We start from the raw sequence: 27,810 nt of genomic DNA on the forward strand, positions 1-27,810 counted from the left end.
CTACAGGTGTACTGGTCAAGGAACCCAGGCAGTCCTTGCGTGTATCAGTGCTATACACTGGGCACGTTAAGGAACCAGTCTGTCTATTCGCAACGAGCTAGGCTAAGTTAGCCGGACAAGCCTTATCTGATTTCTGATCTCTCTGTTGTGGGGGCTTTGTCTCACTCTTTCCCTCTGGTCAGATGTGAAATTGATCATAAAAAGGGCGCTAATATATAAATCTGGTATATTAATAATAATAATAATAATAAAATCATTTTGAAGACGGTGCCTTCAGTTTATTTTAAGATCTTGATCCCGGCCAGTTCGCATTTAAGACTGGAAACAACAAACTGCTACCTCTATAACTGAAAGAAAAAAATGGGAGCCAGGAATTGGAGATGTTCGGCGTTTTAGGTTGTTTTCATAGTAATATCCTACCGTGAAGCGAGCCAACATATTCGTACTAATCTACTGTGTAGGATTCATAAATGAGTATGCATATCATTTTATAAGCATGTAAAGAAATACACTAAAACTCGGGTATGATAAACTTGTCGGGACATTGGAAATTTGTTAAGAGAATAGTTTGTAATATCTGGGTGTAGTAGTTACTTACCATGAAATCGTGAAATCGTGAAGTTTAATCGCGAAATCGTGAATTCGTGAAGTGGAAATCGTGAAATCAGGAAGCAGAAAGCGTGTAATAATGAAGCTGAAATGTCATCACGGGTCTTTTGTAGATAATGCTGTTTTCTTAATTATAATTTATCCATTTACATTTCTACAGAAATAACTTGCTTGCATATTTAAAAATGTTTTGCTTTTTGTCGACTTTTCGTCATAACTGTTTTAGTAGGTCTACTACAAGCGCTGTTAACAATTTTGTCAATGTTTGGTTTTTATTCGAATTTTCTGAAAGCATCTTAAAGGATATCTCTATAAACAGTCAAAATAACCACATCGATGATAAATAAATACATATATTATACCATAGGACAAATTATTTAATTACAAAGCGTTACTCTAATGAGAATAATAATTCTGATACTATAGGAATAAATGATCATTGTGTTTACTTCAAAGAAGGTAGTATTTCTCCGTTTTAACACCATTCAAACCATAGCCTAAATGATAGGAAATTTCTATTTCTATGTTTGATAACAGCGACATAAGACTTGATCCCAGCGGCCCCAAATGCAATCCCAACAGTCTCTATTTAATCGACTTACCAAGTTTTACGACTTTCATCCCTAACATCAGTTATCGAGTGGAAACCGTTTTACTACTTTAGTAACAATGACAAAGACCTTGACATTGACCCGAGTGACTACAAATACAATCCCAACATTTCTCTCCATAAATGCTATCTACCCACCAATTCTGTTGATACAGATATATAAAATCTAAAGATATTGAGTGGTTACCATTTTTCGTTTGTTAGTATCAACGACAATGCTCTTTGCTCCCAGAGTCCCTAAACGCATTCTTGGCTGTCATTACATTTTGTACCTCCTTAAACCAGGTTTCATTACTACAGTTGTATAATATTATTTCTAACTAAAGTAATCGATGTGCTGATTTTAATTCAACAACTTAGAACCCTTATTTCATACTGGAAACATGGTTGCCACTTTCATGACTTTTCCTACTACTACTACAGCTGCTGTAAGGTTGAAAAAATGCAAGATTTCTGAGACTTTGAAACAATGGTCTTATGAATACTTTCATAAGTTTGAGCGCTTTCCAAAATTACTCAATAATTTGTATAATTCAAGTAAGAATCAAAGTCTTCTTTGATACCTGACTATAAAATCTGTTCGTGCCTACGCATGACCCTGCTTTCATACAATGGCTGACAAAATGAAAGCATGACAAAAATATGGCTAATAATGTCTTGTAGAATTTTACGTTTTTTCCTTACTCATTATTCTAATTTTGACATATTTAGTACATACCTGAACAATTTCAGTATTATACTTGACAGACTTAGCTATCTGTGTGAAGTTAGCAGAATAGCAGAATAGAATAATGGTAGAAGAACAATAGCAGAATAGCAGAACAGCAGAATAACTCTAGCAGAATAGCAGAATGGCAGAATAACTCCAGTAGAATAGCAGAATGGTAGAATGGCAGAATAACTCCAGCAGAAAAGCAGAACAGCAGAATATCTCCAGCAGAATAGCAGAATGGCAGAATAACTCCAGCAGAATAGCAGAACAGCAGAATAACTTCAGCAGAATAGCAGAATGGCAGAATAACTCCAGCAGAATAACAGAATAGCAGAACAACAGAATAACTTCAGCAGAATAGCAGAATGGCAGAATGACTCAAGCAGAATAGCAGAACAGCAGAATAACTCCAGCAGAATAGCAGAATGGCAGAATAACTCCAGCAGAATAGCAGAACAGCAAAATAACTCCAGCAGAATAGCAGAATAGCAGAATGACAGAATAACTCCAGTAGAATAGCAGAATGGCAGAATGGCAGAATAACTCCAGCAGAAAAGCAGAACAGCAGAATATCTCCAGCAGAATAGCAGAATGGCAGAATGGCAGAATAACTCCAGCAGAAAAGCAGAACAGCAGAATATCTCCAGCAGAATAGCAGAATGGCAGAATTACTCCAGTAGAAAAGCAGAATAGCAGAACAGAAGAATAACTCCAGCAGAATAGCAGAATGGCAGAATAACTCCAGCAGAATAGCAGAATAGCAGAACAGCAGAATAGCTTCAGCAGAATAGAAGAATAACTCCAGCAGAATAACAGAATAGCAGAACAGCAGAATAACTCTAGCAGAATAGTAGAATGGCAGAATAACTCCAGCAGAATAGCAGAACAGCAGAATAGCAGAATGGAAGAATAACTCCAGCAGAATAGCAGAATAGCAGAACAGCAGAATAACTTCAGCAGAATAGCAGAATGGCAGAATAACTCCAGCAGAATAGCAGAACAGCAGAATAACTCCAGCAGAATGGCAGAATAACTCCAGCAGAATAGCAGAACAGCAGAATAATTCCAGCAGAATAGCAGAATGGCAGATTACCTTCAGCAGAATAGCAGAATGGCAGAATAACTCCAGCAGAATAGCAGAACAGCAGAATAACTCCAGAAAACTAGCAGACTAGCATAATGGCAGAATAACTCCAGCAGAATAGCAGAATGGCAGAATAACTCCAGCAGAATGGCAGAATAAAAACAGCAGAATAGCAGAATGGCAGAATAACTCCAGCAGAATAGCAGAATAGCAGAATAACTCCAGCAGAAAAGCAGAATGGCAGAATAACTCTAGCAGAATAGCAGAATGGCAGAATAGCAGAATAATTCCTGCAGAATAGTAGAATGGCAGAATAACTCCAGCAGAATAGCAGAATGGCAGATTTACTCCAGCAGAATAGCAGAATGGCAGAATAAAGCCAGCAGAAAAGCAGAATAGCAGAATGGCAGAATAACTCCAGCAGAAGAGCAGAATAGCAGAATAGCAGAATGGCAGAATAACTCCAGCAGAAAAGCAGAATGGCAGAATAACTCCAGCAGAATAGCAGAATGGCAGAATAGCAGAATAATTCCAGCAGAATAGTAGAATGGCAGAATAACTCCAGCAGAATAGCAGAATGGCAGAATTACTTCAGCAGTATAGCAGAGTAGCAGAATGGCAGAATAAAGCCAGCAGAAAAGCAGAATAGCAGAATGGCAGAATAACTCCAGCAGAAGAGCAGAATAGCAGAATGGCAGAATAACTCCAGCAGAATAGCAGAATAGCAGAATGGCAGAATAACTTCAGCAGAATAGCAGAATAACTCCAGCAGATTAGCGGAATAACTTTTGATCATTTTACCTCACATTTGAATGATAATTTAAGTTAGCCTAAGACCATGTGTGTGGTAAACAGTTTACCATAATTTGTTAGAAAACAAGTTTTGACATTGAAATGAACAACTTAAAGAACGGCTTTTATGCATTATATACCTCTCGCATATTACTTCGCACAATTAAAATTAGCCTAAGCTAGAATCTAACAGAATAACTCCAGCATCGTAACGGACAAACTTCGGGAGAATAGCAGACTCCAGGAGAAGAGCAGAATAGCAGAATAACGCCAGCAAAAAAGCAACAGAATATCAGATTAGCAGGACAATATAAAAAAATAAGAGAGTGTTTGTTTTGGACTCGCATCGGCAGGACAGTTAAAATCAACGCTAAAAGACTATTTTTGCAATATGAGTTTTTTAAAGCAATAACTCCAGCAGAATAGCAAAAGAGTTCACTACTAGAGTGTCCTTAAAAGTTATGACATTTAAATGGCGTTTTATGTTAATACTCTATGGTGAATACAACCTTCTCTTTCATATCTAAATCACCGCCACATAGGTATTTTCCATTTCTAATAATTTTCAAATTTTAGTGAATAAACATCTAATATTAGAAGTGAGACTCTGAAAATTTTGTATGACAAGTTATATGAGCGGAAAATAGCAATTATGTAAAGCAGATGTTGCTGCTTTGATAAGGCTATTTTTGATATTTTTGTCTCCTTTTTTGGGACTTACAGGTCATTTTCAAATGATTTTTTATAGGACTGTTCTATGTTTTACCCGAAAAGTATATCAAAATATAAATTTTCCTGTTTTACATGCCAGTTATTGAAATGCAATTTTGACAACAAAATCTTTTTCAAAAGATCTCACACATTTTTCTCTTTTGATCATCCATATATATACAAATCTTCTGTATTCGTGAATAATATTGATAGATCTATAGTTGATGTTGTTTTCAACAGACTCGATGATACAGACTTGGATAAGGCCGAGCTGAATAACATCGTTAATTCTCTTGTCAATGAAACGATACTAGTAGAGTCAGCTAAGAAAACATTTGGCTTAACAAATAAGAGATGCTATGTAAAAAATACAGACAACAAATGGTTTAATGCTGATTGCAGAAATGCACGTAATGATTTTCATACAAATAAAAAGAAGTATAGATCTGTTAAATCTGACAGAAATATAAATGAAATGTTGAAGTCAGCCAAACAATATAAACGTGTCTTGAGAAATTCTGTTGTAAAATACAAAAGATATTTAAGAAACACAATAAGAAATATGAGGACTTCTTCGCCAAAAGATTACTGGAATTATATAAATAGTCTACAAATTAAGAGTAATGATGCAAAGGTTGATTTGGAAGTATTTCGTAAGTATTTTAAAACTCTAAACACAAATTCATTTCATGACGAAGTCCAAGATACCTCTGAACTTCCAAATGTTCCAATAGACAATAATTTGAATGATCAAATTACGATAGAGGAAATCCGAAAAGTAATTTTTAAGTTAAAATCTGGAAAAGCGTCCGGAATGGACAAAGTTTTGAATGCGTACATTAAAGTTTCATGCGACATATTATTACCTGTGTATCATAAGCTTTTTAATAAAGTATTTGATGTTAGCATTATGCCAGAATCTTGGTTAGTTGGCTGTATTATACCGATTAATAAAAACAAGGGCAATATTCAAAGATCCTCAGAATTATAGACCGATGACTATTTTGAGTTGTATGGGTAAAGTATTTAAGGCTGTTTTAAATGAAAGATTGACAATGTATCTAAAATCAAATAATCTGTTAAATCAAACTCAAGCTGGATTTAGGAAGAAACATTCAACTGTTGGTTTTATATTTGATTTTGCATTCCTTGGCCGAATATTGTAAAACTAAGAAAAAGAAACTCTTCTGTGGTTTTATCGAACCATTCTGCTGGAGTCATTCTGCCATTCAGCAGGAGTTTTTCTGCTATTCTGCTGGAGTTTTTCTGCTATTCTGCTATTCTGCTGGAGTTATTCTGCTTTTCTGCTGGAGTATTCTGCTATTCAGCTGGGGTCATTCTGCTACTCTGTTATTCTGCAATTCTGCTGAAGTCATTCTTCTATTCTGTTATTCTGCTTTTCTGCTGGAGTTATTCTGCTATTCTGCTGGAGTTATTCTGCTATTCTGCTATTCTGCCATTCTGCTATTCTGCTCGAGTTATTCTGCTATTCCTCCATTCTGCTGGAGTCATTCTTCTATTCTGTTATTCTGCTTTTCTGCTGGAGTTATTCTGCTATTCTGCCATTCTGCAGGAGTTATTCTGCTATTCTGCCATTCTGCTATTCTGCTCGAGTTATTCTGCTATTCGTCCATTCTGCTGGAGTTATTCTGCTATTCCTCCATTCTGCTGGAGTTATTCTGCTATTCTGCTATTCAGCTGGAGTTATGCTGCTATTCTGCTAGAGTTATTCTGCTATTTTGTCATTCTGCTGGAGTTGCTATTCTGCTAGAGTTATTCTGCTAATCTGCAATTCTGCTGAAGTTTTACTGCCATTCTGCTGGAGTTATTCTGCTATTCTGCTGGAGTTATTCTGCTGTCCTGCTTTTCTGCTGGAGTTATTCCGCTGTTCTGCTAATCTGCTGGAGTTATTCTGCTATTCTGCTATTCTGTTATTCTGTTATTCTGCTGGAGTTATTCTGCTGTTCTGCCATTCTGCTGTTCTGCTAGAGTTATTCTGCTATTCTGTTATTCTGCTGGAGTTATTCTGTTATTCTGCCATTCTACTATTCTGCTGGAGTTATTCTGCCATTCTGCTATTCTGCTGGAGTTATTCTGTTATTCTGCTGGAGTTATTCTGCCATTCGGCTATTCTGCTGGAGTTATTCTGCTATTCTGTTGTTCTGCTGGAGTTATTCTGCTGTTCTGCCATTCTGCTGGAGTTATTCTGCTATTCTGTTATTCTGCTGGAGTTATTCTGCTGGAGTTATTCTGCTATTCTGCTGGAGTATTCTGCCATTCTGCTATTCTGCTAGAGTAATTCTATAATTCTTCTAGAATTATTCTGCTAATCTGCTGGAGTTATTCTGCTATTCTGCTCTTCTGTTATTCTGCTGGAGCTATTCTGCTGTTCTGCTAATCTGCTGGAGTTATTCTGCTATTCTGCTATTCTGTTATTCTGCTGGAGTTATTCTGCTGTTCTGCTAATCTGCTGGAGTTATTCTGCTATTCTGCTATTCTATTATTCTGCTGGAGTTATTCTGCTTTTCTGTTATTCTGCTGGAGTTATTCTGCTGTTCTGTCATTCTGCTATTCTGCTGGAGTTATTCTGCCATTCTGCTATTCTGCTGGGGTTATTCTGCCGTTCTGCTATTCTACTGAAGTTATTCTGCTGTTCTGCCATTCTGCTATTCTGCTGGAGTTATTCTGCCATTCTTTTATTCTGCTGAAGTTATTCTGCTGTTCTGCCATTCTGCTATTCTGCTGGAGTTATTCTGCTGTTCTGCTATTCTGCCGTTCTGCTGGAGTTATTCTGCTGTTCTGCTGGAGTTATTCTGCCATTCTGCTATTCTGCTGGAGTTATTCAGACAATTCTGTTATTCTGCTGAAGTTATTCTGCTGTTCTGCCATTCTGCTGGAGTCATTCTGCCATTCTGCTATTCTGCTGGAGTTATTCTGCTATTCTGTTATTCTGCTAGAGTTATTCTGCTGTTCTGCTATTCTGCTGGAGTTATTCTGCCATTCTGCTATCCTGCTGGAGTTGTTCTGCTGTTCTGCTATTCTGCCGTTCTGCTGGAATTATTCTGCTGTTCTGCTGGAGTTATTCTGCTATTCTGCTATTCTGCTAACTTCACACAGATGACTTAGCTTTGTGAAAATAGTTAGTATGCGACCCGTTGTCGATTTAAGTTCGTGAAAAGACTTACTTAAACATGTTTTAAACTTTTAGAAAGTTCACTTAAATGTAATTTTATGATATGAGGATTTGCTTGGTAATAATATGTCAGACGGCTGCGCCCCTTTACATATATAAATCAGCACGAAAATACAAAATTACTATTTTCTTCTCCAGCCCTCCGGAGCGTGCTCGTCGCGGAGAAGGCACAGGGCATCGACAGAAGTGGAGCCAAGACAACTGTCGGTGTCCTGACTAATTCCGGAGGGAGTGGCCCTGCAAAGGTTGGGACGATGAGATGGGCCATGCAGACTTCCAACATCTCTACCCGGGGGAGCCAACCTACTCAACTTCGGTTGTTTTATCTCACAAAAACGCTTCGGCCACCCGGCTCCATTCAACTCGGGTGGTAATGATGGAACTCCTGCATGGCGATAGATGACAAGACAACAACAGAACGCTGCGACAGATCTTCGCGGGACACTCTGCGTGGCACAGATGTGTAGACCAGACAGAAGACCTGCCAGTACTTAGACGGCATGCAGAGAAGACCCCGAGCCGCTCAAACTTCACGCTCAACGTGATGGGCGAGTGGGGAGGGGCAGCAACACCACGGGAGACACCTTGGACCAGCGGCCTCAACCGCCCTTTTAAGGGCGAAGCTTGCCACACCTTCTTGTATATTGTCTATTGGCTACCACAGGGGAGCTGTCATTTAGGTCTCATTGGCCGCGACAGTGACCCATTTTCGGCATCAAAATTACTTATCTTTGGCATATAGTCTACGGAAATTGCGTAGAGGTAAATTTTCACCATTTGGCTTCAAAAAGCATCTTTAACGGCATGCCTGGTGACATGCCGGGGGTCTATACTCTACATAGCTTAATTGCTATATTGTGCTCTAACGGGCGGATGGACCCTTATTAAACACAAAAACTGAAAATTACTATTTTTGATACTAATTAATTTAAGATGAAACCTGAAACAAATTCTACCAATTTAGACATCTTTTTCATGCAAAAGTCTGTTCTATCCACATAATACTAAGCATATTAGGGGAGCAACTGATAAATTTTTCACATCACTGAGACGCGATCGGGGATTGAATCTGTGGCCTTCCGCGACGGAGGCAGACGCTCTGTCACTAAACAAATTTACTTCACTAAGATTGTAACACAAAATAAAAATTAAAAGATTTACAATAAAACTATTACTCGATCAAGTTTCAAAAGACTTAAAGACAAAAGACATAAAAAGACTCGATAGTTTAGTTTATATATAATTTATTTTAGGGCAATTGGAAAGAAAGTTCTACAACTTATATTGATCATCTCAACACCTCAGTCCAAATGGAATCCATCGTCACGAAGGTATGCGAGAAGAGGCCAGTTTTCCTTTTAATGCTGAGTAACAAGCAAGGGAGCTACTGATACCATTTTCACGTATTTGGTATGACGCGGCTGGGGATCGAACCCACGACCTCCTGCACTTAAAGCGGACGTTCTACCACTAGGCTACCGAGGCGGTGTTTAGTTTACTATATGTTCCTCATTTTTTTTTTTTTGCCCTATGTCACGTAAGAATCTACGTAGAACACTTTCTCGATAGTGCAGTTAAACAACACAGGTAGTGCACTGTTTACTATTCTGTCAAACTCTCTTTCTTGAAATGTAATAACAAAGAGTTCCTGGACTGGATGTAAATAGGATTATTTCTTTTTCTTAAATAGTTTAGTTAAGTTGTAACCGTTTATGTGTTTTTGCATGCTGGACCATTTCAAAATTTTATTTTCCAGCACGATTATATAGGTTTATGTAGGTTTTGCTACTGCATACTACTTCTATAGCGTCTCAATGCGTTAATGAGGTGACCTAAATCAGAAACTGTTTTCTTTTCCCTGCAATCACTTCATCATTAGTAATCATTACTATTGTGTGTTTTAATCGACCTGGCGGGGCGGGGTTTCTCGACGGCCCACTGTATTACTATGCAGGATATAGTATATTTCTTATTCAATGGCCATCTACCTTACATTGTAACCGATTACGGAATTAAACAATTATATTGCTCTACCTATTTTGCTCGTTTTTTGAGATTACCATTATTTGCATACTGTAAGTCCCGCCAGGTCGAATGAAACGCACAATAATGTCATTTAGATATGGCTCGATGTAAACAATGATCGTGGTCAATGTCGATGACGAAAGCACTGCGATTATGAATTTTTGTTTTAATAATTTCATTGTTTTGATTTCTCTTATACTAATCCTTTCCAACATTCAGTTTATGGATTAATAATATGCCATCCTGTGTCATTTTGCGAACAGACAAGTTCTCATAAACAAAAGAAATACTTTCCTAAACCCATTTTCATTATAAGTAACAATGTTTCTCTTTTTTTTTTTGTAACTTGTATCTTATTTCAAGAGACCTCATTTTACAGTATGTATAATATATCATGAATAGTTCAGTAAAGAGTTAACAGCATGATATGTTGAATTACAAACAGACAATTGTACATAATACATGGTGACACAGTCAGTGAATAACAATAATAACAATCATATATTCTATTGCCAGCAAAAAATTGAAGGTAGATATAAAAGCTGTACTATCTAATGTTATGGACTTCCTAGCTTGTAGACAAAAAAAGATAATTTAAGGGAGATAAAAGCTGTTATTAATAATACAGACTTTCTGGCTGAGATGTTTCCCTTTGTAAGTAACATTTTTTTTTTAATTTTATTAATTAGTTCATCATTTTCTAATATATTGTTGTGTATACTATTATTATTTGATAGTAACTGCCAATAAAAGTAGAACATGCATGTATACTAAGTAATTCATTTTGCTCCGACATATATAAGTATGTTTCTAAATATTGTATTATATAAGTACTATGACGTAGCAGTCATGTGCGTTTCATGTTTTATGTGTTTGCACCTTTCCATACCTCTCACGAACAGCCCGAGTCTGCTATTATTGTACCGCTCGAACAAAGAAGTTGTAAGAGGGGTTTACTGGTTTCAGGTTATCTGCCTGTCCGTCTGTCCGTAGACACAATCTTGTGCGAACCAACTCTCATTATTAATAACATTGTAGTATTGATGCTGCAAATACCTAAGCACCGGTCTATCAGATTGAACAAAGGTTTCTATATACCAAAATATTTGTTAGGATCTCTAGATTACAGAACTGCATGATGCAGTTGCATTATGTGTGGTATTTAACTGATAGTCAAGATGGCGTTCAAAAATGACCGCCAAAAATGGTAGACTTTCTGTATATGAAGATTTATAGACATACAGTGGTGCTAAATAGATCTTATTGAAATACACCAAAATGTATCTAGTGTTGTCAAGAGGATGATAAAAGGGACCTTTTCATGGAACAGTACTAATATCCAAAATGGCGTTCAGTATGGCTGCCATAGTGAGTAAGAGTCTGTTTCAAGACTTCGTAGACAAACTGATAGTGTTATAATTCCTTTAGCAAACAAATATCAGCATGTGCACATTTCACTCTTTGTCAACACAAATGAGATTACATTGTATTTTTAACAGATAAAGCAAAATTGGAGATAACATGTTAAAGATGTTAGACTGGATTTATACATTCAACAGTTTACAGTCTGGTTCTATCTTTATTCAATATTCTGTCTCTGACACTACTATAAATTTGTGTTTATAACTGACATAAATGTATATGCATTTACATAGTGCATGTTTTGAATTTGTAACAATACATGGTTGGGCATTTTAGAAGCACGTGCATACATCACTACATATGCTTGCACAATTACACCCTTATTATTATGTCATTTAGGGGCAGCTGCAGATTGTGTCGTCTTTACAGACTGCAAGCATTTAGATTATTATTTACGTGATAGCCTCTTCTATTCAAGTCGCAGGATATAAATATTTTGTCATGTTTTGAAATAACTGGATTAACACATGTATTTGTCTCTCTGAAATGTTTTTCCACACAAAAAATCAATGTCACAATACAATTTTCTTTTATCATCAAAACAGCTACAGAAAGCAACCTCGCTTTACTTAGAAAATGTTAATGTCATTTTCTAAAAAAATATTCGTCAATAGACATGGCTGCCAGAGGGCGTGGTCACTTTTCCTTTTCTAGTATATTATATAATGGAAACTTTAAAAATCTTCTTTTATGAAACTGCTGGCTTGATTTTGAAGTAATTTCACACAAATGAGCCTTGTGTGACCTGCTACCAAGAATGTTCAAATTATTTTGATTCGTCAAAAAAAACATGGCTGCCAATGGGTTTGGTCACTTTTCCCTATATGTATTTTGTGGAAACTTTAAAAAATCTTCTTGTAGAAAACTGCTGGCCCGATTTTAAAATAATTTCACTTAAATGGTCCATGTGTGACCCTCTACCAAGACTATTCAGATTATTCTGATTCGTCAAAAACATGGTTGCCACGGGGTGGGACACATCTTCCTTATATGTGTATATTGCAAACTTTAAAAATGTTCTTATCAGAAACAGCAGGCCCAATTTTAAAATCATTGTCAGAAAGAAACCGCTGGCCTTTACAAAGATAGTACAAATATGCGGTTTCATAATGATTTCACAGACTTTTCTCTTGCATAATTATCTTCCCAAACTGTTAAAGCAAGCAGTGTATCTCAGGTGAGCGACTTGCGTTGAATGAAACTTGTTTTTCAAAGGCACTGAGTATGTTTCTTTTAACACATGTACCTATAATTTCTGCCGTTATTACCTGCGGCCTGAAGGCCGCAGGTATATTGGAATGCAACAACTAGTAAAGCACATGGAGACTGGGCGATTTCACGTGATATTTTACCGATTTGCGATTGGCTTATCGCATTTATGGAACGCCGTTATTGCAATAAAGCTGGCACTCTGTATGATATATATATAGAGAAAGTCTTGTGACCTGAATTCCTTATTTATTATTTCATATAACTTATTCAAACTTTCAGCGGTGATCAATATTGATACCTAGTTGTGCATAAGGGATTTTTAAGATTCCTCTTTGTTTAATTAGTTTGTTTTTTTTTTGTTGTTTTTTTTTTTTTTTTTTTTTTGCTCTATATGTCAGTTAAGTCCAAGTGAAGGCATGAATCACATTTGTAATAGTTCTAGTAAAGTATTTCAATAATCAAGGAATGTGGCCTGTTGAGCTAAAAGTTATGCCATACATGAAAGGGAAATATAGTTATTTTTGCTCAGAACAATAACTTTCAGAATTAAGAAATATATATTTCATAGGTCTACTTGTACAACATGTAGAATGGAGTTATTTTTCCTATGTAAAGCGTAATGGTATGATAAAAAAAACAAGTACGATATTCACTCATAAGTTACTTTTAGCCTGGTATAACTTCTGGCCGCAGGAAATCTTTCGACTTGTCGTTCATTTGTTTTGTTAACCACTTGTTCCTCTGTATCCCGTGGTAAAGGTGTTCTAGCTTGTATAAAGGACAAACCGTCTATTTCAATAAGAGTTTTATCTTATCAAAAATACATTGTAATTTAATTTCAGGATTATGACTGAAGAACATTTTACACTTTCCGAAGCTGAGAAAGCCGAGCTGCTGAATGCAGTAACGAGTGGAGGTGTCCCTGGGTTGATTAAACACATCCAGATGAAAAACTGTGAATGGAAAAAGATCCCACTAAATATTGCAATTACTGGCGCATCCGGAGTTGGAAAGTCGAGTTTCATTAATGCCATCCGTGGATTAACGGCAGACGATGAAGGCGGTGCTCATGTCGATGTTGTTGAAGCTACTAAAGATGTTAAGCCGTACACTCATCCCGAAAATGAGAATATGGTGTTCTGGGACCTTCCAGGAGTTGGAACCCCAAAGTTTCCCAGAGAAAAATACCTAAAAATAATGAATTTTGATAGCTTTGACTTCTTCCTCATTCTAGCTGCAGGTCGATTCAAAAATAACGATCTGTGATTGGCAAAAGAAATTACCGAACGTAAGAAAATTTTTCACTTTGTTCGGACACAATTAGACGTTGAAGTGTCAAATGACAAGAAAGGACATCCTAAGTCCCATAAGAAAGACAATGTCATAGAGAAAGTTCGAGCCGACTGTCGGAACATCCTAGACGAAAATGGCTTTTCTGAAATGTCGGTTTTTCTCATCGACAGCTATTGTCCTTTTGACTTTGATTTTAATTCATTGACAACAACCCTGATCGATGAAACCCTTGATCGTAAAAGGGAAGCCATGGTATTGTCCATGTTTCTGATTACAGATGGAGTTTTAGAAAGAAAAGTAGAAGCTCTTGAAAAGAGAATCATCAAGGTGTCTGTAGCTTCGGCAGTCGGCGGCGCGATACCAATACCTGGAATCAGCGGAGTTGTTGATCTATCATTTATGGTGGCTGATTTCTGCCATCTCGTTCTGGCGTGTTGGCGCGTTTGCAGGGCGCCAAGACGCCAACACGCCAGGACGACAATTATACGCGCCAAGACGACAAAATCCATATTTGTCGTTTTGGCGCGTTCATTTGTCGTCTTGGCGTGTTGGCGCGTTAGCGTTTGCAGGGCGCCAAGACGCCAACACGCCAGGACGACAATTATATGCGCCAAGATGACAAAATCCATATTTGTCGTTTTGGCGCGTTCATTTGTCGTCTTGGCGTGTTGGCGTCTTGGCGCCCCCGCCCCCGCCAACGCGCCAACACGCCAAGACGACAAATGAACGCGCCAAAACGACAAATATGGATTTTGTCGTCTTGGCGCGTTCATCTGTCGTCTTGGCGTGTTGGCGTCTTGGCGCCCCCGCCAACGCGCCAACACGCCAGGACGACAAATGAACGCGCCAAAACGACAAATATGGATTTTGTCGTCTTGGCGCATATTATTGTCGTCCTGGCGTTTTGGCGTCTTGGCGCCCTGCAAACGCCAACGCGCCAACACGCCAAGACGACAAATGAACGCGCCAAAACGACAAATATGGATTTTGTCGTCTTGGCGCGTATAATTGTCGTCCTGGCGTGTTGGCGTGTTGGCGCCCTGCAAACGCGCTAAGACGCCAAAACGCCAGGACGACAACTTCCCAATTTAGCGTGTTGGCGCCCCCGCCAGAACGACAAATGCCTTGTTTGTCGTCTTGGCGCGGATAATTGTCGTCCTGGCGTCCTGGCGTTCTGGCGCCCTGCAAACGCGCCAACACGCCAGAACGAGATGGCAGAAATCAGCCACCATAATCATTACTGATATCCGAATATCAGTTCTACAAGAAGCAGCTTGGTATTGACAAAGAGACGATAGAAGAAAACGCACGACCAAAAGATTTGATTAAAGAATTAGGTCTACAAAGTGGAGAAATAAAGACTGTATATGATCTGTTACCTGCGTCACACACTTTTTTAGACGTAGTTCAAAGCACTCTGCCACTTATCCTTCCCATTTTAGGTAGTTGTATTGTCGCTGGAATGTCCTATTCATTTGCAGCAGCAAGTCTAAGGGGTTTACTGCAGTTATGCGCGGATGACGCAAGAAAGATGCACAAAGAACTTGTTATGAATGCGTTGAACTAGGAATTTTGACATAATGCGTTACCCAATACATGTACTACAAAAGGTACTATAGTCGACTTTTGAAAAATTAAACATTGATTACATATTCTCATAGATTCTACTCCTCGGCGAACACATGGGTCATATTCCTTTGGCTAGAAAGATTCTGCACATACTCTAAGTCAATATTTTAACCAAAATGAGTAGTGTCCTGGAATGTTCAGAACGTGTGCAGATTGTTCTAAAGAAAACCTGATGTAGACAGAACAGTCACACTTTTTCTTCAAGGTCTATTGAAACTAACTTTGCACTGGAAACAAGCTGTTGTATGACTTTGCAATAGAAGTTATTTACTGTTATTTATTGTTCTTTAAAATATCTAGTACAATTAATATGTAGTCAAACCTGATTCAGGCTAACTACCTTTTAATGTTGATATATTTTTTGTCCATATCATTCTTTGATATGTAGTTTGTACAGCGCTTTTGAACGTTTATTTTATAGACGAATAGAGCGCTAAAAAAATCTGGTAAATAATAATAATAATAATGTGTTAAATATTTACGACAAGTGAAAGTATTTTATTCCGGCTATCCGGCGTATCCGCTATGAATAATCTCAACAGGGCTCAAAGTGCACTATTTTATTTAACAATGCCAGAACTTGTAGAACACTGTTCCGAGTATTCAAAGGAATATGGCCATGGTTTCAAGTAACAACCAGAGAATGCTGTACGTAGTACAGAAATTGCCGATCCACTACTCTAAGTTAAAAAATCATGACTTTCGTACACATTGGAGATAAATTAAAAGTATTACATTGTTCTTTATTCAGAGGTATCACATAATTAACATGTAAAAACTAATATGCTATGACATAATTCTATACAATGTGACGTCATTAATTACTTTCGTCAGTTTGTCAGACCGTGGTGTATAGCCTACTAAAATGTACAAAATTATCAGAGAATATGTTTATTGCAATACTTTTGTGTTTTGCATAATCTAAATAGTCGTTATTATGAAAACGTCGAAAACAGTACCAAAAGTGGTAAATGTAAGGCCGTGTGTATAAAAACATATACACACTCGTTTGGTATTATCCCCTCATTTTGATGTTTTGTATTTATATAATCAACATAGATCTAGAACTACCCGTTAGTGTGAAAACGTCGAAAACAGCACCAAAAGCGGTAACTGTAAGGCCGTGTGTATAAAAAAAACAATTAACACTCGTATGGTAGATTCTATTATCCTCTCGTTTCAATGAAAGAACAAAGATGGGAGCAAATCATTAGGTGCAAAACGAGAAGAAATTATTCAACTTAGTTCTAATAGCTGAATTTTTACAAACTTGCGTAGATCTACTTATGGAGCAATCATGTTTCTGTTGAAATGAATAAAACAGCCATGGAAGGACATGACATTTCATTGTCTACATTGTTTATTGCAGCATTTAAAAAATGTAAAGTTTTCAAATTGCTTGCCTTAAAAAATTATATGTAAAAAGTGTAAAATTTCAGTTGATATAGAAATCTCCTGTAAAACTGAATGTCTTTCTATCAACACTAAAGTGTGTAGTGTAATTAATTAGTTATCGTTTGAAAAATTTCGATAGGTAAGTGATGTATTAGCACATTAACCATTTCAAAACTGTTGGAAAGGCACTTAAAACGTCTGCCCTTTTGCAGCTAAACAGAGTATTTATGACGTTAAATATGATTTAACAGTTTGGTTGGGGAATGTCATTGTCGGTCATATCAGAATTTGTTTTAATCCTCATTTATAACATTTTAACAAAGCTGTCAATTGTTAGGTCTCTCAGTCTTTTCATCCTCGCTAACAACCGACTTGCATTCGTTTCAATGAATAAAGTTGCTTTACGCATGCGTATACCAAGGAGGAGTTAAATCAGTGTGCGGCCGTTTTACATCTTTCTTTTTTTCAACAAAAAAGTAAAGTTCTGCTGTGACAGCCATGATGCGTTGACCCTTGTCGTTACAGGTAGATTACAGGTAGGTTAAAAGAATCTTTCACTAATTTGAAGGTGCGGATGAAAATATCTGGCTCTAGGGTAACTGTGTAATCGCCCAAACAAAAAAAAAAGATTGGAATGAATCGGTGTAATAAATGGTGAACAAATCGGGTGATTTGTTCACGATTTGTTCACGATTCAAATGGTATGCAAATGAACTAATGAATCGGTAATAAATCGTAAACAAATCATTTAATAAATCGGTAACAAATCAGGACTTTAAATTGTTTTGCTAAATAATGAATCGGTAACAAATCGGGTATGCTGAAGTTGAAATGAAAGGAATTTGGAAATCAGTGGCACAAATAAATCGGTAATAAATCGTGCTAATGAATCGGTAATGAATCGTACTAATAACTCAGCATTATTTTTAAGGGACGAAAGCATGGGTACAAAAAGTTTGAGGACGAATTTTGTGTAAATTTTCTAGAAAGGGTAGCATTAACTATAAAAATTGCAAAATAAATGTTCTAGTAAGTAAAGAACAACATGAAATATATAGATTCTATTTACAGTATAGCAGTTGCAAAAATCAAGAATATGATACATATTAGAACATATGCATCAGATCTAATTTATAAAATTTCTTTAAAATTGTCATGAAAACATATGACAATCTTGTAATTATTTCCTAAAACTTAACAGCTTCAAATATAGTGTAGAGAGTTAATGTATGTACTTAAACATGTCCTTTTACAACTATATTAGACAATCAAACATTTGCACTTACTCCATAACAGTTAAAATTCCAGTATTTCAGAGGACATGTGGTGTCTCTGTGTATTTCAGTTATCCCGCCAAAATGCATTAAAGATGGCTGACAATATACTCATGTTTCCCGCCCAAAAAGTCACAACTTTACTTTTTAATGAATCGGTAATAAATGGTACTGCACAAAATATCTGTTTCTAATCAATGTTAAACAAATCGGTTATCTGCAATGAATGGGGGAGGGACTTTCTCTGCAAAACCCGATTTGCTTCCGATTCATTAAATGAATCGTAAACAAATGGTGTTAATAAATCGGCAAATCCCGATTTGTTCACCATTTATTCACGATTTTGATACCATTTGTTACTGGATTTGTTTTGTTTGGGCGGTAACGCGAGCCTCATTACCGCCTAAACAGTCACCCTTGTGCCAGATATTTGCACCTATAACTAGTGATTGGTTCTTTTTCTTGCATGCTGTGTTCTTTAATTAATAGAAGAAATGAAGTAAAACGAATGTTTCTTTTTGTTACAGAAGCCTACGAATTTACGCATCCATTCACAAATTGCAGCACGTGAGTCATCTTACACCCTGGGGTACACCCTGGGGTGTAAAACGAGTTTTTCTAACATCGGCAAAAACACGGGAAATCCTCTCTGGCACACAAGAAAGCTATAGCTTTCCTAATTCGACCAGCAGAAACGATAAAAGAAACGACCTTATTTAATCTTTATTGACCTTTAACCTGCTTAATTTCTAAAATGGACTGACTGTCACCCAGTTTGGGCAATTCAAAGGGGTGTTCACTGAAAATTTACTGACTGAATAGCGAACAGTACAGACCATGATCAGCCTGTGTCATAGGTGATTCGTAAATGTAGTGTAGCAGAATTACACCAGTAGCTTTTACTATAGTTTAGTAATATTAGCCCTTGCTTCCCCTTGACCATAAACGGACACGTACTGTTGACCCTCTTGTCGGACAGTTAAATCACATGACCTAAACTGACCATTCACAGTAAATAAAGATTCGCACTCGCCATTTTTGCAAACATCAGTATAACGCCATATTTTTGTGCCAACAGATAATGCAACTTTCTGTAGACTTATATACATATATCTGCAGTTGATTATATATTGGTTTGAGACAATACATGTCACAACAAATATGAGGTGTACCTCTTCTGTTGTCACGTCCACCCACCGACCAAAACACTAACTGGCAGCCGGCGACACCTGCAAGGAAGTGATCTCGGTCTGCACTGGTCGGAAAGGCAGAATCACTTTTAGCCAGTAGACTTAAAGTTAATTGTACTTTTTATTAATCAGTAAAATCGATATGGTGTTTGCATAACGGGGTGCACCTGACGCAAACCTCGAATCCCCTCTCCCTCGAGGAAAACTACTGGAAAAAATCGTCTAAAATTACGTACATCTTATACAGGTTTGTTTTTTGTCTTCATCGAATGCCACTCACCTAACAAAATCTTAGTCAAATGTGGCCACCACACGCTAACGCCTTAACAGAAGAATATATACAACAATGCAGGACTTAAATTACATTGGAGTTTGTTAACCGAAAATAAGAAAACAAAGGCACGCATGGCATATACAAACAAATAGAGCCAAAAGATCAAGTACTTTATACTATATTGTACCGAAGACACTATCTTTTAATTGTTAGTCATTCATGTTATCAAGATAATGAGGGTGGCATTTCAAAAAATACAATGGTCAAAGTTGACGTGATTTGACAAGAAAGAAAATGTGCGAAACTAGATACTTTAAAAGATATAAACTGTCTTGAAACAAAAGGAACACGAATGGAAATTGTGATTAACACATTTTTACGAATTTATTCTCAAGTTTTGAAAGTCAATGGAAACCGACATTACGTGTTAAATTATGTACTGATTTGTGTCCAATTATTTTTTTTATTTACAAAAGGATTTACTTCGGTAAAGTGCGTTTTTAATTCTTTCAAGAAGCCTAGAAATATTTACAATAACAATTTAACTACAGGAATTTAATACTCAATGAATTGAAAACATTCACAAAATGTTATTACCGCTTTTTTTATCAAAATATTTGTCATACATATCGCAATATAGGGTCAGAAGACACTATTATAAGGCCGAAGGACTTTTAATTGGGAAAATTATAGAACTTTAGTGCTAAACGTGTCATAACCTTTGGATTTACATAAAATATTGCGAGTTTTCTGCTATTACATGAAAATGTTTAATGTATATGGCGGCTGTGTACAACAGGTTGAGATCAAATATTTATCTATACAGTAAATGTATATTGTGAAAATTAAAATAAAGACAAAAATATAGATTGGCTCCTGTGCCAGTTTGTTGTCTTGTCGAATTGATATAAAATTTAAGAATATACGAGAGGATTGATCATGATTTATTATTCTTAATCTCTTTGAGCCTATGTAACACCAAATACAACTAATTTTTTAACTTGTCAATAATTTGACCAAATCTCTTTAAAGTTGCATTGTTTTTATCTAAGTAGTTAACCTTAAGCTATTGTATTTCACCTTAAATGAATGCGGAACGTCTATTTTTTCATATTGGTTTGTTATTTTTGTCAGATTAGGGTAATGTAAAGATTAAATTGTTAATTAAAACGGCGATAGTGGGAATAAGCGGTATAGATTATTTCAACGTCATTGTATACAATGACATTGTAAATCACAATAAGGGATTAGAGGACACGACTAAATAAGGCCCTCTTGAAACGCAAGTAGCTTTTTCAAGGACTTTTTGCTACGAAAACAGTGGAATTTAGTTCTAAATGTGTCATGTTTTTTTGTGTTTATTTTACTTAAACGTTCGAAAATTATAGCAGTGCACTCAAAGATCAAGTAAAAATCTATTAATTTCATGTACATGTTCAATGAATGCATGGATTTTGTGACATAGACTTATCTCTGGATAATTAAAGACATGTTTTGAATATTGCTGTTTTCGTTTTATGAGATGGACTTTCTGAGATTTTTCTTCGCTACATGGAATAAACACTACCGTAGATCAGGCAGTTTTATGTATGTGATTGCGGAATTGTATCCACATGTACCCCCGTGTGTATAGATGTTGTTAATGTTTTTCATTTTCTATCACCCGTTGTCAATAGAAGAATAATAGGGTGCTAGTGCACCGTGTTCTGAACCTTACTGATATCAGAAAAATTGGAATTTGTCTGATAAACATGAAGAATATGTATTAGATTAACCTTTAGCTTGCTAAATAACTAAAATGGACGGGTCTAGCATTCATTTTAGGCAATGCCATTTATCATTTGAAAGAGTGTTCACAGAAAATTTACTGAAAGAATAGCGAACAGTGCAGGCCATGATCAGCCTGCTCGGTCGGCTTGGTCTGCACTGGTCGCAACTTTCACTGAACTAGTTTTTAGGAAAGATATGGTTTTTGCAAGTCAAAATTACTAGATTTACCACCTATGTGAAATATTTAATGATATTAATATGAATGTATGAAATGGTATTATCTGAGTATGTTGAAACTTATGTTTCGGATAAATACGGAAACTTGTACATTACTGGCTTCGTGCATTTCTCTACGTTTTACTCTTCTTGATAAGATTTCTTTAGATCATTTTGTATACAACATGCTAGGGTTTCAATCGACTTTGTGTCAACATTTATCAAAAAAGGAAGAACTAGACTATTGTTCGGTTTATCAGCGAAAACATCTAAAATGATCATCTGATAAATCTGGTTTCTCTATGTCTTTTTTGTGTTGTTTAACCTTAATTTCATTCAGTTTTAAGACGTGTTTGGAATTCTCCGAGAAAACGGTAATAAAATTAAGAAAATTTCTGTCTACATAATATATCTTAATGAAACTGTTTTCTTACTTTACCATTATATTTTTGACAAAAGTGTACATTTTCTTTATACTTCAATTTAAACGGTCATTGTCAAAAACCCTTAGACGGTAAATTATTATACCACAGTAATCAGCTTATTAACATATTTCTACTGTAAGGCAAATAATTGTTTTTCAAACCTTTTTTAAATATTGACCTAATAATTCAAACTGGTCTGTTTACAAAAGGATTATGTCTGATCTTTAATTAAACATGAGAAAAATGGCGGTTTAAATTATAATGTTTTAAAGATAAAAGACAGGAGTTTCGTATAAAAGCAAATATAATAAAACAGTGAGACATTTTTTTTTCACACGAAGTTTTATTCAGGGTCTAGGTACAGCTTACTGAAAGTAAATCAAACCTGTAGTATAAAGCCATGTAGATAAAACCATAGTACAGCTTATAAAAGAACCCGTAACTGAGATTGCCCATTTCACACCGATTAAGCCTGCCTGCTGTATGAAATTTAGTCCTTTTCATAAAAATACACTGGACATAGAAAATGGAGTTATAAAATATAAAAGTCCCATGATTTAGACTGATACTGGTATACGTTTTATATTCGCTTACTAGTATTCTTAAACAGACGACATTATTCAGATTTTCTTGTACACTGATCTCGGTAGAGTCTGCATAGAGAAATGTGACACTGAAATAGATATAATACTTCTTGGAAAAAGTACACAGTGGAGTTAAAAATATGACTGGATTATCAATACTGTTTAATCTGAACACAGACGAGGCTTGTTATGTGTACGGACATATGGAGTCACACAGACGGACGAATGAACAGTCGATTCAGCAGAGATATTCTGGGCTCCTTTCTCCAGGTAAGAAAATCAGTGTCCTTAAATCTGGTAGAAAGTGTAAGACCCGTGTTATTTGAGAATTGATCGACATTATGAGTAAAGAGTGTGTTTCATTGGAATCGGTTGAATATGGATACAGTGCAGTATAGCAATCTAGCGTATGGCTACAGTACAGTTACAGTACAGTACAGTACAGTACAGTACAGTACAGAAACATAGTGTATAGATACACATGTAAGGATCAGTACAGCATAGCATTCTAGTGCATGCGCACAATACAGTATATAACAATCTAGCGTATGCATGCACATTATAGCAATCGTGTGTATGGATACAGTACAGTATAGCAATTTGACTAAAACAACATTAAAGCCTTTCAATACTAATATTTCTATGATGTCTGAAAGACACCAGTAACCTTTGAATACTGTATTCAATAACAGCATGTGAATTTCCATCAGTAACCGTTACTACGGAAGGATTATAAAACTAAGTAAAATAACTTATTTCCCTTTGAATGTGTTATGAACAATAGCACGTTCCTTTTGTTTTCTTTAAAACAAATTGAAAATGTGTTGATTTTTATAAAAAGGGTTCAAGCACACTAAATCGCTATACATCTTTACCCTATGTAAAATTGACAAAGATATAGTAAAGAATGCTATTTAGTTGTTAAGTTTATACTAATTTATTTTAGCTCGATTGTGATGAATTAAATTTACCCTAGAGGCAGTTACTTGCGGAGAACAGGTTTGTAATGGTATAGAATCCATGAACACTGGTTAGGTTAACTGCCCGCCGTTACATGACTGAAATACTGTTGAAATCAAAGCGCTCAAAGCGCTGATGGTGGCTGCTAATCAATGTGTAAAATATTCTTAAGAAAGCGACATCTGAAGAATTGTTAATATAAACCGGAAGAACTCTTTTTTTTCAAAATGGCCTTGGTTATAAAATTAATCCTTTTTCACTGCCAGTCTTTGTTTATATACACACTGATTCAGTCTTTAACGAATAATTTTGATCCTTTTTGATTATTTGTGACGAAAACTACAACATTAATTACATCGACGATGTTTTACTATAAATAAATAATATAAGCTTTTTCTCCAAATCATTCAGCTTTTAAGATTTCTTTCTAAAGCTTTTGGACAGTGCCTGTCATGAATTATATACACACTGATTTGGTCCTGATCAGATATCTGTGAGATTTTTGTGAATGAAAACAACCCAAACATATACCACAAATGCACCTCAGAATGTCAGTTCCGCAGCCAGTGTATTTTAGAGGTGCATCAATTATTACTCCATCCGTTATACTAAAAGAATCCGCTCTACATAACAGCAAGCTTCGCAAAAATGCTGGACATTAAGTCAGACAAACTTACAATTTAGGTCAGACCGAGAAAAAAATCGAAAAATATGTAACTGGCGAAACGAAACCGTTTTAATTTTATACATATATTTGTATCAAATCAGATATATTGAACCGCACCATAAGAAAACCAACATAGTGCGTTTGCGATCAGCATGGATCAAGACCAGCTTGTGTATCCACGTAGTCTGGTCAGGATCCATGCTGTTAGCTTTCAAAGCCTATTGCAACTTGAGAAACCGTTAGCGAACAGCATTGATCCTGACCAGACTGTGCGGATCCTCAGCTTGATCTTGGTCCATGCTGGTCACAAATGCACTATGTTTGTTTTCTCATGGTGCGACTCAAATGAATTTAGCTGAAGTGAACAGAAACTGTCTTAAAACTATTTAATTTTTAAGGTGGTCAAATCTGTTATCCGACGACTTGCTATAGACTGCCGTTTCAAAATATTATCGTTAATTGGCAGTATCAACGCCTTGGGAAATCCATATCACTGCTGATTATCGATTTTCTATAAATAGCCTAATTAACATTTGGTCATATTTTCGCGTGTTTGAAACGAAAACGAGACAATGTTGACATTCTTAGATTACTAGGGTTGCATTAATATATCTTACAAGTTGATAGCTATGACGAACATTTAAGTTTATTCTGACATATTTAAAAATTGTTACAACTTGCTGGAAAACCTATGGGAGGTACAAACTGGTATTGTCTATGGACCGGAAATGTTTGGAAACTTTTCCGTTGAAATTCCGTTTCTATTTTTAGCCGTGGATTATTGCTAGCAGAAGTCATCGTTCTTTATCAAATACAGCCTTATATTTCGGGAGTTATACATGTGACACTGCGGTTAGGAAACATGTTTGAATTTTCAGTCTAGGGATAAGGTCAGTAATTCGGTCGAAAATGTGCTTCCGTGGTGTAAGACTTCGAAAGAAGTCCATAATAAATAGATCCTAATTTTCCCATTTTTTGCGCAAATTCGTGTAGAACGAGTGCTTTAATCACCATTTTTCACTACTAGAATACATTCTGCATGAAATGAGACGGTTTTCTTGTTCATACACCCCACATGGCAAGTGTTGCAGATCGAAACCGGAAGTAGGTGTTTATTGCGCGGACGAGAGCAAATATGCGCCATTTTTAGGGTAGCAGACCACAACTGACTGGCATTTCACTAGGAACTACATAACCCCCTATTTTCTTTTCATTTTTTCGTTAATTTGTGATAGAACTTTTATGAAAAATAGGTGTAGGAAAAAGTGATGTTCTCTAAAGATACGTGAAGATGACCTGAAGTTGTCGTTTTTTATATGAAACAAAGAAGGATTTGAATTACTGACCTTTAACCTCTAGTTTCTACCTTTTCTACGTTATAAGCTACGTGAACTCTAGGGCAGTACTATGCAATAGCTAATCAATATCATCGCTCCAGTTCACATGACATGAGGTCATCGTTTATTCACGTGACCATAAATTTGCATATTTGTATTCATACATGTGGTTGTTTTAATTAAAACGTTGACTTCAGTTTGTATTGATTTTAGTCGCCGAATTTACATTAAAAATGATATTAAGGCTTATATTGTAGCATTGCATATTATGCACGTTGTGTAGATAATTGTTTCCCTGAAAAGCCTGGAACTATTTTTGGTTGTGTTGTTAGGATGGTCTTAAGAACTGACAAGATTCTGGTGGCAGCAGCCACCAAAAACGGCGTTAAACCCAAAACGAACAAACATTTCCCGTAAATGGCTTACAAACTGCAGTTTTAGTCCCTCCTGTGCCACATCTAGTTGAGCTGTGTGAATGGTTCACAACAAATGTCTTCTCACCTGTCCTATTTGCAGTTATATTCCCTGAAATGATTATTACCTACAAAACTGTACACAGGTATATTTAACATTCTTATTTTTGTGACCAAATCATCACTGGGACCAGAAATACATTTCGCTTGAAATAAAAATTCATCGAATTTTAGCGATTCTTTCTTGAACTATCTTGCTACGGCAACATTTCCATTTACTTGCCATGGCATGATTTTAAATATTTTGCCATGGCCAATATTGTACCACAGTCTTGCCATTACAAATTTGCCATAGCCTTACTGAAATATTTTGAGCTACAGATGTAAAATTAAACGACTTTAACAAAGTAAATCAAAACAATGATTAAGAAAGTGTTTTGCCATGTAAAATGCAATGTTTTCATAAAATTTACAAAGAAAGTAATTATAATAGCAACAAAATTTAGAAATTTTACAGCAGGTTAGAAAACTCATCAATTTAAGACAGTTTTCATTTTTGTAAAGAGCGTAAAAATATGGGTTGAATTTGCCTATGGCAGCTATACCCATAAAATTATGCAGCTATTCTTATTAAATTATGCATGGCGGGTTTTTTTTCTGTTTTCTTGCAAGTTCATGTATAGATATAAAAAACAAGGTCCAGATATGACCTCAAAAACATTTATACAATTTATTCAGAAATGTTGACTAGTTTTCTTCAACCTTCGACGTGAACATACAACATGAAGTTTCACGTGGTTCTGGGACACCTTGACACCTTGTGTATAAAAAGAACTGGAACCTCTGTCTTATCCTCTCGTGATCGTAAGATGCGACTGGTAGAGTCTGAACACTTGGTTTTGCTGTAACTCAGTGATTTCTACAGGCAAAGAAAATTATTCCATGCTTCATAATTTCACTTCTACAACGAAATGACAGATGAGACGTGAAACCAAAATGTTTAGTCCTATTTGGTGCCATGCAACCAATACTGTGTCGGTGCGCCGTAAAGCCAAAATCAACCTACGGCATGAAAGTAATGGTCTTGACCATGAAAAAGTAGTGTCTGATTCCGATCCGGATGATAACACGAAATGATTTGACCAACACATTGCAATAGACGTCAAACTATGACACTCTAGGTTAACAAAACAAAAATTACAAATCTCCCACTGTGAATCCTATATGTAATTGCCAATTATGATAATTCTTTCCAGTGAAACTCATTGTATTTTAAATCATATACAAACTTATCTGAAATGGTTTACGGTTACAAAGTTAATTAAATTTCTCTCCTCTCCATCTTATTTCAACATCTCCCCATGATGTCGCATATAGTGGATGTTAATTTTTGAACATACGATGACAAATAATAATTTTTCTATTTACAAATACATATTTTATATCTTTTAGCATACTTCACTTGTTTTTACGACTTTATACGTGTGTTCTTTAACCGTCAGGCTACGGTCGTGTTGGTGTATTTTCATTATAATAATTATCGAAGTAAAAAAGAACTTAAACCTTTTAAGTGGGAAGTTAGTCAACCGTGAAATTTTACGAAAATTTGAATGAAACTAATGCAAATGAGAATACGAATTATGAATGTGTCAATGAAAAAGAGCAAACTATGCGTCGGTGTAGAGAATAGTGATTTATGTGCTGAAATGTATTTGAAAAAGGATATAAATAATTTAATGAGCAGTTCGTATTAAGATCAATATAGATTGTAACTGCTGACTCAGTGAATTAGAAATAAAAGGATTATTTGAATGGAAAATTATATCACTTAAGGTAGTAAGGTAACTCTGAACTGATCTACCTGTTTCAAAGAGATTTTCAGAAACATTTAATTTCATTTATTCGTTGCATAGTGGTTTGATCAGAGTTCTACTTGTCATCACTGAGAATGACAACTCGTCTCCTATATCTTTCCGTTACAGTTTCTGTTTGTGCTCGGCGTGGCTCTGGCTC

The 27,810-nt window shown here is 36.0% G+C and overlaps 2 protein-coding genes across 6 annotated transcripts in view; both read left to right on the top strand.

Annotated features, from left to right (window-relative positions):
- Positions 1 to 4,302: 4,302 nt before the first annotated feature.
- LOC128550554 (interferon-inducible GTPase 1-like) lies at positions 4,303 to 13,957 on the top strand. The gene is made up of 4 exons (XM_053529800.1): positions 4,303 to 4,349; positions 4,759 to 5,001; positions 8,965 to 9,042; positions 13,213 to 13,957. The coding sequence occupies exons 1-4, from the start codon at positions 4,303 to 4,305 to the stop codon at positions 13,634 to 13,636; spliced, it is 792 nt and encodes a 263-aa protein (XP_053385775.1). The 3' UTR covers positions 13,637 to 13,957.
- Positions 13,958 to 22,503: 8,546 nt separating this feature from the next.
- Positions 22,504 to 27,810, top strand: part of LOC123538762 (uncharacterized) — a 197,351-nt gene continuing 192,044 nt past the window's right edge. For 3 of the 5 annotated variants that reach the window (XM_053530356.1, XM_053530360.1, XM_053530357.1), the window contains exon 1: positions 22,508 to 22,690. In XM_053530356.1, the coding sequence (XP_053386331.1) occupies positions 22,561 to 22,690 (130 nt within the window). In that variant the 5' untranslated portion in view covers positions 22,508 to 22,560. Of the gene's footprint in view, positions 22,691 to 27,810 lie in introns of all 5 variants that reach the window. The other 2 variants (XM_053530361.1, XM_053530362.1) reach the window with 2 other exon arrangements.

Source organism: Mercenaria mercenaria, chromosome 18, assembly GCF_021730395.1.
Source record: "Mercenaria mercenaria strain notata chromosome 18, MADL_Memer_1, whole genome shotgun sequence".
NCBI classification, from domain to species: Eukaryota; Metazoa; Mollusca; class Bivalvia; order Venerida; family Veneridae; genus Mercenaria; species Mercenaria mercenaria.

Coding starts and splice junctions, on each gene's coding strand:
- LOC128550554 (XM_053529800.1), top strand. CDS start 4,303: ATGGTGAATACAACCTTCTCTTTCATATCTAAATCACCGCCACATAG. Junction 5,002..8,964: donor AATATAAATGAAATGTTGAA/GTCAGCCAAACA, acceptor AATTTATTTTAG/GGCAATTGGAAAGAAAGTTC. Junction 9,043..13,212: donor TGGAATCCATCGTCACGAAG/GTATGCGAGAAG, acceptor ATTTAATTTCAG/GATTATGACTGAAGAACATT.